This window comes from Leptosomus discolor, chromosome 4 (assembly GCF_034619465.1).
Source record: "Leptosomus discolor isolate bLepDis1 chromosome 4, bLepDis1.hap2, whole genome shotgun sequence".
In the NCBI taxonomy this organism is placed as follows: domain Eukaryota; kingdom Metazoa; phylum Chordata; class Aves; order Leptosomiformes; family Leptosomidae; genus Leptosomus; species Leptosomus discolor.
The window spans coordinates 36366174-36379990 of NC_141394.1; the positions used below are offsets into that span (position 1 = coordinate 36366174).

Genomic DNA, 13817 nt, shown 5'->3' on the forward strand with positions numbered 1-13817 from the left:
CTCTTTATTGGGAAACGCTAGGAAAGCTTCAAGCATCATGTTTGAAGCTACAATTTTAGTGTCTTAAAATTATGCTACTATATGCTGGGAGGAACACGCCGTTTTGGAGGAAAGAAGGTAGATTTAGCTCTGATGTCTTTTGACAGCGGATCCTTGTCTTTGTAGTTAAAACATCTTTTTCAGAGACGGCCTGTATATTCATGGGAAAAGTACTGCCAAAGGAATACAGGGAAGTGGTTGAATGCCAAGCCACAAAAAGTTAAGTTTCAGGAAACATTTCAGGAATTTAATTTCCAAATAAACCAACCACTTACTTGGCAAATAGCAAAACAACTCCACAACTTTGCCCAATCATCTCTAAATAATAACTTTTTTGTTTTCCTTCTTTGTAACAGTATTAAGTTCTCTGTAACAGTTTTTAGAGCAATATATACATTTGACTCTGAAGCACAGAAAAAATAGGATTTCAGTGTGCTGATTATGCTAATCTGTAGAAGCACAAGTTCAGAGAATGGAAATTGATGCAAATATGCTCAATACAAATGAAAAAAATGTTTTAAAACATTCCTGTGGAAATAATTTTTTTAGTTTTCACATTTAAACAAAGTTGCTTTTAAAAAGACAAAGCACTTTTTGGAAATTTTTTCAACACCTCCTTGATTGATACACCTACACAGAGCATGTATTAAGCAGTCACAGATAATTCAAATATTAAAAGATCCCTTTTCAAAAGCAAGCTGGCTTCCTCAAAAATCCACCAGCTCTCAGGTAAACTCACAACAGAGGAGGCTCTGCTCCAATCTTTTGTATCTCTTCTTTTGAAAGGTTTGACATCCTGCAATTCTCATCAGTTTTCCTATTATTTTTTCTCATTTGCAGTACTAAACCTCTCAGTTTTAATTTCAGACTACGTTTGCTCTTTTTGAAAGTCCCCAGCACATTCAGAACATTTGACAACTGGCAATAAATTAAATTCTACCAGAGTTTGAATATCTATGTGTACACTAAGAACTATGTCCAGAAGGTCACGGTAGCAAGTGTTTCTCCTTCTGGATACAGGATGAGCAAGAAACACTAGTTCGCCAGTATAAACCTTCATTACCACCAAGAGGCAATCCTGATACCCAGTTTCTTCTTTCTGCCTTCCCAAGTATGATGAGCATTTGCGGCTGCAGCTGAGTGAAGGGGGACACAAAAAGCAGGACGTGCAGGTGCAGAGAGGCCACTGCTTCGGCAGAGGTGCTGGCTGGAACTGCTACACGCGGCTGCTTACCTTTCCAGGTTGATGCAAACCAGGAAGACTTGCAGGTAGACTCACTTACAAGCTGGCAAAGCTGTGCAAATTCCTCCACATTCCCATGGGAAACCCTCTATTTCTTAAATGTTTTCCCAGAATGTTTTGGAGACCATCTGTCCTGTTCCTTGCTATGGAAAGGCCCCTCTAATATTAGTTGTCCCAGACCCTCCAGAACAACTGTGTTCACTCTTCCTGCTGAGCAGATCCAAATAAAAATCAAGTGGTTGCTCTGTAGACAGACTTTACCTAAAGCTTTTACTTTTCTTACTGACTTAACGCTTAATGCACTGAAAAGATTTCTTTTTATTCTTCTAGTTAGCTGCATTATAAGCAGTTATCAAAATGTTTTATTATACATAATTGCATGTGGGCTACATCAGTGGCACTCAAAATCAGATCTACAGGCTGACTGACAGGTAATGAACTATCAGATTTCAAAGTGGCTGCCGGCAGTCCTAGAAAGGCCCAAGCTTACCTTGCTGTAACACGCTAAGCATACACTTTGCAAAGTGCCATAAACCAGAACAGCCATTTCCTTCAGGAACTCACAGAATTGACTCCAGAAGTTGTAGTTGAGCTCTACACAGATTAAACAACTATCACAGTACCTCAAAAACCACAGTAAGACTATCTTCTGGTTTAAAAATGTTTATTTAAAAGAAAAGGAGATCTATACCCAGATGGCCAGGAGAAAAAGAAAAAAAAAAAAAAATGTTCCTCAGTTTCCCCCCCCCAAACCATTACTTTGCAATTTACCTTTCCATTAAGTTTCAGCTTCAACGTTGTACTTAAAAAAAAGCCCTGAACTTCCATTTCTTTTTCCTATGCTGTTAGACCTGAGGAATTTAAGTACCTTTCACTGAAGGGTTGCATGGGATGTGAGAAGAAACCGCAATAAAATTTATTCACAATATAGAAGTACAAAAATATCTTGCTTAGGATTCAGTATTATAATTTAATAACTTTTTGTTGTTTCATAGGTATCTGGGAAAGGTACAGACACATGTCCTGATCCTGTTACAAGAGGTAGAATGCCAGCATTTGGTACAACATTCCAGGAGAGAGTCAAAGTGACATTCCTGTTTCCCCTGCAAAAGCAACAAAGACTATCAGCACAAACACTCAAGTTAACCAATTTAATTAGTAATTATTAATAGCAAATAAATTAAGATAAAAACTTTTCCTGATCTAGAAACAATGGGCTTTATAATTTTATGTAGTTACTTCATGAAGTACTTTTTTCCACTTCATTTTTTACTTTACCTAACAGTTGAGTGCATCACAGTACCAATTCTACACAGACAAGAATACTGGAAACAGAAACCCAGAAGCCAATTGCTCATATTAGCAGCTCATCCTGTAGTCTAGAGAAGAAACAGGGTATCTTGTATCCAAGCTCATCTTCTAACAATCAAACTACAAAGATGCAATAGACTGGCAGAATATTGCTGTGGTACCTTAGCACAGCAATAAACACATATAAAAAATGTAAAGTATGCAAATAAATCAAGACACCATGAACAATAATAATAATTTAAAAAGGATTTACTTACTTAAGACCATTTCCATCATCAAAGAAAAAGTACTTTGACTTCATGTCTTTTAAGAACAGCCTTGGGTTATCACCTCTCAACATGATCTTGTCCCAAAGGACCACTTGGTTTAGAGCCTAAAAAGACAATTGCAATTATGTCAGCAAGGTACTTTACAAGATCAAATTCAGTCACCGGAATTTCATAGCATTATTCATCTAAAAACCCTGAAGTACATGCTTGCAATCCATAACTAATTTAACAAAGTAATGCTTTGCAGGGAGGAAAACTAGTACTTCTACACACTGAAATGTGGCACAGAATAAATGCAAACAACAAAGAACAACTCAATAAAACGCAAGAAAGCCATTTTAAAGAGTCATAAGCTTTCAAAGACTTACAAAGTATGATGGGTTTTCCTTTTGATTGGCAAAGGTAAGTCACTTTTAAAGTAGTATTCAGACCTTCACTTCAAAGAACGGACTTCAATTGAGCTATCATCACACTGCCTAGGTATTTAACGTTTTCCCAACTCGAATGGAAAAAAAATCTCTACTTGAATTTCAAGTGTAACCTGTGGTACCACCGATTTCTATTTTAAGCTACTGTGGTCATATTGCAAGGACATGGTGAAGGCCTGGGGTTTTTTTCTTAACTTGCAACACAAGCCTATCACCCTACCTCCCCCCTCCCCCTTGAAGTGTCGTAGTTATTGTTATTTAACTGCAGAATGTTAGCGAACGGTAAGATAGACAGAGCAAATAAGTGAAAAAAACTTGCTTAGTCCACTACAGTAAGTGAACAACAAAGCATGTGTTACTTTTCTCACACTCTGCTGGGCACATATCAAGTGAACTTCCCACCCTGCAGCTAAACTGTCAATAACAATGAAGGCCAGTAAAAACAGCCTAAGCTAGTAGGAAATGCTGGTGCCTTAACTCTTCCCAGCAGAACTTCAGAACGTTAAAAATAGCTGCAGTACAAAATGGGTAATTGCTTCAACTTTCTTTTTGATACTTACATTGTTTTTTGTTGAATATTCTGCAGACAAATATAGAAACAATTGTTTAACATTCCAGTCAAATATACTCTGCAGATGTATGCGAGTTAAGAAAAATACCACATTGTATTTACATAACCTTGTTTTATTTTTACTAGATCTAAATAGACTATAATTAGTGAGTTCTTACCTTTCAACACACCTCATCTTATCTCTAAATCAGAGCACCTCCAGAAGCTCCAACATGTATTTTAATCATATTAAAGCAACAGGTTTTTGCCTTTTTTATTTTACTATTTATGAAATATAGCAGTTATTTCCTCCAATGATTTAAGAGTTCAATATTTGACACTGCATGCTAGTAGCCATCATCTGCTGCTAGACAATCTATTATAAAACCTTAAACATAAGGCAAGGCAGAATTCTTCAGTAAATATCTTCAAAGTGATTATTTACACTACCAAAGAACCCTAGTATCCAACTGTGGATTGAAGTACAATAGCATTAAACAATAAAGAAATACAAAATTTGCGGAGTGTAGAGAGTTCAAAGAGCCTGCGATAACCATGTTAGAGAATTTAACTGATAGGAAGTACTTCATATCAGAGAGGACACAAGGAATTAGGAAATTCAGTTACCTACTTACTATAAAGTCAGTTTATTAGACTGGAATAAAACTCTACTCTGATTTCTGATCAATAATAAAGAACTGAAGACTGACATATGAGACTGTCAGTATAATAAAGCTGATATTCTGAATACTTGTCTGTTTATTTAGCAACAAAATGCACCGTGTGTGACTGCTAAGGAAAAGACCTTTTAACTAACAATAAAGACTGGCTGTAATCTTTTATTTCCCAATCCTCTTTTTATTCCATTTGCCACTACCTCAAAGAATAAATTAAACAGATTCCTCCAACAGCTTCAAAATCTGTTCTACCTTTTTCCAGTCATCCCAAGACTGAATCATGTTTTCAAGCCGCTAATTCAAAAGGCAAGTAAGGAATGAATTAAATAATTAACTGCTGCTGCTGCAAAAATAGCTGGAGCAATTTTACTTGAACATTTTTCATCATCTAACTCAGAAGATCTTCGTAGGATTTCTTAACACTTGCTAGTTAGCCACGAATTAAGTAAGCTAAAAAGAGTTTGTGAGAACTGTTCTCCTCCTCTTTCCTCTCCCTAGTTTCTTTTTCTGTCATTTTATTTAATTCTTCCTAGGACTAACAACTTGTTTCCGTTAGTTAAGAGAGCCCATGTATCAACATCTCTTTACAAATTTTGTCCAAAAAAACCTACCAGAAGATTGTACTTTACAACTCTACGCACTGCAAGGTTTATTTATGCCAGGCATGTAAGATTAAGTCAGATTTTTTATTAAAAAAAATTAAAACTACTGCTACTATTATAAGTCATTAAAACATGGAATCTTTATATCCACATGCTGCAGACTAATCCTTGTATGAGAACATTTCTTTTAGAGGTCCTGATAGGCCTTGCTCTACTCCCTTCCCCCCCCCCCCCCCCCCCATATACTGCATACAGTTCAGTTCCACTTTAGAACTTGAGTCTCTGGTTTTAATATGTATAAGCGTTTCAAAGGTAAAAGTCAGAAGTTCATCTCTCCTGCTTCCAGCTGATAAAAAAAAAAAATCCCTCTTATTCCTGTAGAGCACACACCTGCAAAAATCGGATTAACCTGTTGATCCAGTGTTCACACGCGTTCAAGATTTGCATTTTGTTTGGTTTGCTTACACAATGTAGCCTTCTCCAAACCAAAACACAGAGGTAATCAACCTCTTGCCTAACACCGTGACAAAAACCAGCAGATAGGGAAAAATCCCAGGAATCTCAGCCCAGCTGCAAAGCAATGCTTAATGTAATCACCTGAGGTAAATCATGCTGCCTCATATTTGGTACTGACTTCTGCAGAAAAACACACCTCTTTGTTTGTTTGGTTTTTATATCAAGACCCTAAATTTTAAGAATCATTCCCTTCTACTGTCAAAAAACCTACTCAAAACAAAACCAACCAAAACCACCTCCTGTACAACCTTCTTTCCCCAGTAAAAAAAAACAGACTAACAGGGAAGCAGAGAAATACAAAAGAAGTTGCAAAAATGTAACAGCGATGAGAAAGAGGCCAAAAAGTAATGTGATAAATTCTGTAGTACATTTGCTTCCCAATGAATTTCGTACTATTCAATGTCAAAGATTTGATAGTGTAACATCTAAGCAAGTAAAGGATTACAATGCCTTTTTATTTGTAAAGGAAGACAGTACTTGTACGCAACTATTACATGGCCAGAGCTTTGAAAGCCTCACAGCAAAACGAGTTTGAAAGGTACATCGGAGTTTCCAGACCCACTATGAAGTCAAAACAGTGTCTTATCGAAACCCTATAATTAATTCACACCTCAAACCACCAACACAAACTTCACTTAACAGTGATATCGTTAATAACGGTAAATACTGGCAATAATGTTAAACTGCACTTCCCATTATCAGATACAGTCCACTTCACTACAGAGCCTGATTTTAAAAACAGGCATTTAAAAAAAAAAAAAAAAGAGAAAACAATTTGCCCTGTGTCATCTACTAGAGACAGAACAGCTATTCCAAGTTCTATTTTACTGACCTAGCTATACAAAATACTACTTTTCACTGCTTTAAATTTATATTTTAAGACAAATTGCTAGTTTTCCTCAAGTCCTGAATATCTGAAGATTATAAGGTAACAAAAATAGATGTCAAGATGTTCTTATTTCAAAATGTTCGCAAACTGTTTTCTCCATTAAGGATATCTGCAGTGATGTCAAATGTGACGAATCCCAGATCGCTTCTTTCTCTAGGTCCAGTGAAGTCTTCCACATTTCTTCTAAGACCAAACAAAACATGAGATTAGCCTTTCTCATTATTTCTCTTTCATACATTATGTAAATTATTATTCTTATTACATATTTCCCTCATCCATTTTCTGTACTTTCTTTTAAATACTTTTGGCTAAAACATAATCAATATTACAAAACAAAATCTGTCTCCCAGAAATTACGGAGCCCCAGTTTTGAATGACAGGCCTTGCCACCACAGTAGTCTAAGTTATACAAACAGCCTATATATATTTTCCAGTTAACAAAAATCTGTACTTATCTGCACCTATACTGAACTACATTTCATTTTAGTAAAATAAGTGTTAGCCATCCCCAAATACATGAAGCTGCTTGGAGCACTGGCAGCACAGCTGTCTGCTGGCAACCATTTTCAATATTATTTCTCGCCTTTCCATTAAAAAAAGCCTGTAGTGCTCAGTCTCATACCAGACACTCCAACCATTCTGATAAAACAGAGTTTATGTTTGCAGTTCACTCAACTTACAAGACTGCTCACTGGAGGGTATTTAAGTAGCAGTATAAAGAAAATTCTTGTTTTCTATGTTATGGAAAACCCCATCATTTTGGAATACTTTATTACAAATTCACATTTGGAGTAATATCTGACATTGCCAACCTACTCCTCTTTGTGGAAGCTAAGTTTGGTAAATTAGTAAGTTTGTGAATACATATATGGAAGTACCTGCTGTGTCTCTGTTTTCCAGTTTCTTTTTCTAATGTGGTTTAGTGTGGCCATTAGCTATTAACCTTAATTCCTCATGTAACAAAAATTTTATGAATTATGAATTTCTTAGTTATAATTATTCTAGTTTGAAAATCGGTCCATTAAAATATCAGTTCATTAAAACTAAACTTAGCAATCTGAAAGACAAAAAAATGTTTACCAGCAGAAAAAACACTTTTGGAGACAGCATTTAAGAAAAACACCACCAAAACTTCCCAATTTAAGCCTTGCTATGAACTTCCATCCCTTTCCAAAAACCACCATCTTTTTAAGCAGCAACCCTTGTCAAGAACTTGACTTCATTTCTGAATCACCATCAATCTGGTGGAGTAATATGCCTTAAGCCTGAGGTGTGCAGAAATTCTCAGAAGTTCAAGAAAAGCAGCTAAGGTATACAGCCTCTCATTAATACCAGATCTGCGCATCACAGTAGGGACTGGAACGGCACTATAAATTCCATCCGAAGTAGGCATTAGTGTGGTACCTCATACACGTCAAGCTCACTGGAACATTCAAAAATATGCTTTTATGCTCATTTTACGCTGCTCACGATCCTCAATCTAGCACAAATATGGGCTTTATTTTCCAGAGATATTAAACCAATACAAAAGGCAATGCCAGCTCCCAGTCTTTATTTGCATTCACCTCCCCTTGCAAGCCCTGCTGCTAGCCATCCACATACCTTTGGGGGCTGGGGGGGAAGCGTCCAAAGCTCCACGAGCTGCTTTAGCTCACTAACTTGGCCAAAACCAAACCAAACAAACTCGCTAGTTGAGCTAAAACTGCTCAGCATCCTGTGAGCCCTGTTCGCCTGAACAGCTCTGGTAAAGGACCATGTGGCTAGAAGCAGCAGGAATACCTCCACTTTTTGGTGGCAGTAGCAGCTGCTCAACTGCTCATGAAACTACAGCCCTCCACATCATACACACTTGATAGAAGCTTCCTGTGACACAGCTTCCTTTTTTTAAAAAAAACACTGTAAAAAAAGGTTCCCGCGGCTCAAGTTTGCATCGGCATATTGTGTCGTGTGGGCAACGTGCTTTGATATGGCATTATGTGTTCTACACCTGGTGCCTTTCACAGAAAGATAAGCCATCCCGGCCGCTCCACTGTCACGGAGCTCGCAAAAAAAAAAGAAAGAAAAACAGGTTACCAGTGCAAAAAGCTAAGCAAACCACTAATCAAAAAAAAAAAGGTACTAGGGAGATAAACCCTGTGTTCATTCGGGTCCTTGCATCCCCACAACTGACAAAAGCAGTCCGCTCGACTCCCTCGTAAGTCACCAGCCGCCCCCTCACAGGGAACGCGAGCGCTGCTTGCCGGTCAGCCTGCCTAACGCCACGGCCCTCGGCCACCGGCCCCGCCGGGGACGGCCAACACCAAAACGCCCAAGGCGGGCGGCACCGCCCCAGCTGCCGCCCGGCCGGGCCGTGAGGCGGCGGAGCGCCGTCGTGGGGCTCCCTCATTGGCCCAGGCGGGGAGCGAGGGAGCGGGGAAGAGGCGGAGCCCTCGGCCGCCCCGGCCGCTGAAGGGCTCCGTGTCGGCGGGCCTCCGCGCCGTCCCCTCGCCCGCCCCGCAGGCGCTCCTCGGCGGGCAGCCGGGGAGGAGCCGCAGCACACGCACAAACCCTGCCCCTCCCCAGCGGGCAGCCGCCGCCGCCGCCGCTACTGCCACTCCCTTCCCTCTCCCGCCCGCACTCACAGCGTGACCCGGGACACGGCGATGCTGACGGGCACGCTCCGCTCCTTGAAGGCGGTGGTGATGAAGCAGCCGAAGGTGAGCGCCGCCATCACGCTCAAAGAGAAGGCGAAGAGCGAGTTGGCCCGGGACAGCACCGTGTTCATCTCCTCGCTCGGCCCGGCCGCCGCGCCGCACAGGCTCCCAGGCTCCGGCCGCTGCTGGGCGGGTAGGGGGCGGCTCCGGCGGGCCCGGCGGCGCGGCAGGAAGCGGGCGGCAGCGGCGGCTTCGCTGGGGCCGCGGTGGAAGGGGCGCGCGCGCGCGGCCGGTGGGGAGGGGCGCGGCCTCGCCGAGAGCCCGCCCAGCGAGGGCGGGGCCAGGCACCTCCCGCACCGCGCCTGCGCCCGCGGCGGGGACGGCCCCCTCCCGCTTCCGCCAGTCGTTGGGCGGCTGTGAGGCGTCGCTGGCGGCCGTGACGCGGCGGCGGTCATTGACAGCCCGGCGCCTGCCCGGCCGTTGCTCCGCCGCCCCCCGCGTCTGCTCCCACCGACTGGCCGTTGGGTCTGCCCCGCAGACTTCATTTCGGAGAGGGAAATGCGTTGTGCCCTGGGGGCTGCCGCGTATCGAGGGTGACCGGCTTTCATCAGAGAGCCTGCGCAGCGTAGCTGCGTCGCTGCGGTTTAAAGAAGGAAAAAACACCCGGAGACGAGCCGTGCCCACCCGGCCGTCCCTGTTCAGCTGCGGGCGGCTTGTTTCCCGTGTGCGCGCTGGCGGCCCCTGTATGTGTCCCGCGTACGGGGGTGTCCCCGGGGCTCGCCCGCAGCCGTGGCCCCTCAGGCAGCGCGGGGCGGGCGGCGCAGCCGTGGCGCCCGGGGGCGGCCCCCTCGGAGGGCTTCCTTGGGGCTGTGTGTTCTTGTCCTGCTTCCTTCGTAACTTTGGGGGGAAAAGAAGATTGTTAGTGTTGGGAGCGTTTTTTGTGAATGAATTGTTCACCACCTGCTATGTTTCGAAGACGTTTGTTTTTCAGAGGGAAGTTGTAGCTCACTTGGATTTTTGCGTTTGTATAATAAAAAGTAAACAACACTTGAGGTGAAGACTGGTTTCTTCGCTTGATGTCGCTGGTATTGTGCCTTGCCATCCACTCCCTTGTTTCCTATAGGATGTTCCTGCTTATTTCCATTTCCGCTTTGTTGCGTATGTACTCAGTATGTAAATAATCTTGTCTAGAAGCCTCCTTTAGTAGCTGGGCACGTCGTTGGAATTCCTGTTCGTTACCAGATGGCTCTGTGGTTCCTCACTGTTCACAAGATGAGGCAGTCTTTTACCTTACTTCTCCTGGTTGGGTGACATTTCACTTCAAATTGGTGTTAGCAAAGCTTAGCTTAGGTGGTGAGGTGGTTTGTGGCTCCTCTTCCTCGGCCACTACTTGGTGCTCATTCCTGCTCCCTGGACCTGCAATACTATGGGTCTGAGAACTGAGGGGAGAGAGGGAGCCTGCACAACGGGGGGTTTCCCCATGTTTCACTGTATTAACTACACCAGGCCTGATTAACACCGATTTCTCGGAGCGGACAACAGGTGTCAGCAGTGGCTCACTTATGTATAACTTTCTCTTCCCAGCCCTAAGATTTGAGTGCTGTAAGGGGAGTAGGAACAGGAGCTCAGATACAGGGGTCTAAAAAGGTGGAAGGCTTCATGGTGACTGAAGGAAGAGGGAGAAGGTGTGGGCTGTCAGGCCCTTCTGAAATACGTGTGTTCTGCAATAGCGGTGCTGTTTCTTTTCCTCCCTGTAACTGAGAGTCGGGTCTATGTTTCAAGGAAGAAAAAACCTTTGCAGGTAAAGGTAGGGAATAGAAGAGGAAAAAGATCGTATTAATGCTTTGTGTTTCCACCCAGCTTGAGTGTCTGTAGCACACCTCTGTTTAGCACTATTATTAAGTATAGAATGTGGAGGTACCTGTGGGGACATTCATTGCAGTTGGGAACCTCTGTTCCACTATGCTGTTGGTTTCTGAGTGTCTATGCGTTTACCATAATGAAATCAGTCACAGGCCCAAAGAGGATAGGCTCTTTAGGAATGTTCTGATGATAAACTTTTTGCCAGTTTGCATTTGTTAATTCTCAACCTTCCTGATATTCCAGAAAACTTCCAGAAACATAGAGTTTTCTTTTCTAAAGGGTTTTGTTGGGTTTTTATTGTTGTGTGTTTTGATTTGTTATTCAAAACATTAATTGTTGTGAGGTAGAGGTTTTTGATTTATGGTCTGGAATGTAGTGTTACTGAAACCTTAGATAACTGCTACTGAAAAGCAAGTACTTTTCCCCAAAATATTTGAAGACTTAGAAGCAGCAAGGAAGCTTTTACTGCAAACTGGGGAACCTAAACATTGTAGAAGTTGTGAAATCTTTGCTATAATCAAAAAGATAGTTCCAAATATGAACTCTATTATTTTCTTCGGTCTTCAAACAAAAGGCTCAATTTTCCTTTGCTCTTGCTTTTAGTTCTTTTAATTTAGAGTTTTTCATTAAACAGCTCTACTGTTGGGGAAAACAAGTCACTAAGTCAGAACTTGTAGGGGTGAAGTAATGAAATTTCCCAAAGCAGCAGTCAAGTATCTGAAGAAAACCAAAAGGTTTAACCAAATTCATGTTAGCATGTGTTTTTAAGACAAATTAATAAGTATGTCTGTTGCTCGTGTAGTTTTGGATTTATTTTAGTAGAACCCTTAAATAAATGTCAGCATGCCTGAGCAGTGGACTCGGGCTCAGATCAGTGGAGCACGTGAGGCATGGTAGTGCTCAGACTGGTTCTTACTTCAAGAAATTCCGTAATTTATCATTGCAAACTAGTTGAATGAAATGCAGAGATGGGATTTGGAGCAGGTCTGAAACGCAGAATTCTCCCTTCTCCCGTCCTTCCCCAGAATTAGCCTATCCGACTTTGGAATTGTGTTCTTACGCACTCTTTGATTTATTGATCATGTGTTCATTTTTTATACTGTTGGCACTTCAACAGGATTCATCCCAGCCAGCAGCTGATGATCATAGTAGTCTTCTGGGAAGGAGTAGCCTTCTTTGGTTGGTAGTTTCTGCTCTGATGTTGAAGTTAGTGAGCGATTCCTTTAATCATCTATAAACAAAATGGCAAGTGTTGACATTGACCGCCAACAGAGATTGCTATGAGTTCCTTGTTTTTCTGCTGAAGTCGGACTGGTTCTAATAGATTGGAGCTTTGACAGTGGCTGACAGTTTGGGGTGTATGGTTTGTGGATTCCAGGTGAAAGGGAGGTGCCAACTTGAGCCCAGGTGGTAGCACCTTCGGCCTTCTTGGGGCTTAAGTTTCTAGCTATTTTACAAGTAAAAGTTTAGATGCCACAGGCATCTGTGGCACCTAGCTGATTAGATGAGAACTGAGTAGATAACTTTTTTTGGCCTAGGGCCATGAATATACTTCCTAAATTTTACCATAAATATCTAAATCCTTCATTGAATTTGTCTTTTATTCATTATAGAAATGTTAACTCTTTAAGAGACAATAGCAACACACAGCCTCTTAGGCAGCCTGGGGTATGCAGATGAAGATTAAAATAGATGTGGCCATGTGCAGCTTGGGAAATTTATGTCTCTATTGCATTAGCCGCCCTTCAGTTAGCAGCTCTTCTGGGTGGGCTGTCCTTACAACTGGCGTGGAAAGGCTGTGGCTAAAAGAAGTAGTCTTTCTAGACTGCATTGAAGGGTTTTTGTTTCTAACCTTATTCTCACCTCCATTTTTCGGTTTTGGATCTAGAAAGTACGGGGAAGATAAGCGAAGAGAAGTTTTCACTTTCCTTGGTATTCTTATTGCTAGTCCTCCAGCAAGAAAATCTCAGGGAACTGTAAATTTCTGATATCTGAGTGAACTTGATATTTTATAACACTGTCTCATTTAGCAGCATAAGAATGCTGCATTGGAGATGGAACCAAATATTCTTGGCTCCCAAACCAACTCTAAGTATGTTTTGGAGCCCAACACAGTCCATTTTTGGCTCCTGGCCCCGTTCCAGGGTGTGTGAAGCCGAGTTAGGTAAAGTCCTTTCATACATCACTGATTCAGCTGAAGCTTTCACACTTCATTGTGCTTTGCATTCTGTGGCAAGAAGCCTGTGTGCTGCTGATCCACCTCCCTCTGATTTTACCTCATTCCCTAAGTCAGTCACAAGTTCTTCACCAGAGTATTTTTATGTCTCTTGTAAAAGCACCAAGCAGAGACTGTCATGCCTCGGCTTGAGGAAAAGAATGTTTTGCTAGCTCTGTCATGATGATATCACTTATCTGATACCAATTTTAGGGGATGGAAAAAACCTTTCTGCTATTAACACTGGCCATGGGAGTCAGCGTATAGTGACATACCCTTGGAGAACAGTCTTTTAACACTCATTCCTACCAAGTCATGAAATTGGCTTTGTAATTTTATTAATATCATTCATAGGCACCAAAATATACATTTCACAGGTGACAAATGAAGCCACTTTTACTTAGTCTAGAAGAAAACCTGGCAAAAGTTTGAGGAAAGGAGGTGTAAAGTTAAATGAAACAGACAATTTAATTTTTTTTTAGAAACAGGTTGTAATGAAAAAAAAAGTTAAATTATAAAAGAAAAATTAACTATGATGTAGAATAAAATTAAGAATTTTGAAAGGAATTCAGATTGGTGACA

General features: G+C 41.7%; 1 protein-coding gene across 1 annotated transcript; it reads right to left on the reverse strand.

Annotated features, from left to right (window-relative positions):
• Positions 1-2238: 2238 nt before the first annotated feature.
• On the reverse strand, positions 2239-9309 carry SPCS3 (signal peptidase complex subunit 3). The gene is made up of 5 exons (XM_086464362.1): positions 9146-9309; positions 6634-6707; positions 3851-3927; positions 2851-2966; positions 2239-2385 (listed from the first exon to the last, which is right to left on the reverse strand). The coding sequence occupies exons 1-5, from the start codon at positions 9286-9288 to the stop codon at positions 2253-2255; spliced, it is 543 nt and encodes a 180-aa protein (XP_086320488.1). The 5' UTR covers positions 9289-9309; the 3' UTR covers positions 2239-2252.
• Between the last annotated feature and the right edge of the window lie 4508 nt (positions 9310-13817).

Coding starts and splice junctions, on each gene's coding strand:
- SPCS3 (XM_086464362.1), bottom strand. CDS start 9,288: ATGAACACGGTGCTGTCCCGGGCCAACTCGCTCTTCGCCTTCTCTTTG. Junction 6,708..9,145: donor GCCGTGTCCCGGGTCACGCT/GTGAGTGCGGGC, acceptor GTTTGGTCTTAG/AAGAAATGTGGAAGACTTCA. Junction 2,386..2,850: donor GATGATGGAAATGGTCTTAA/GTAAGTAAATCC, acceptor TTGCTTTTGCAG/GGGAAACAGGAATGTCACTT.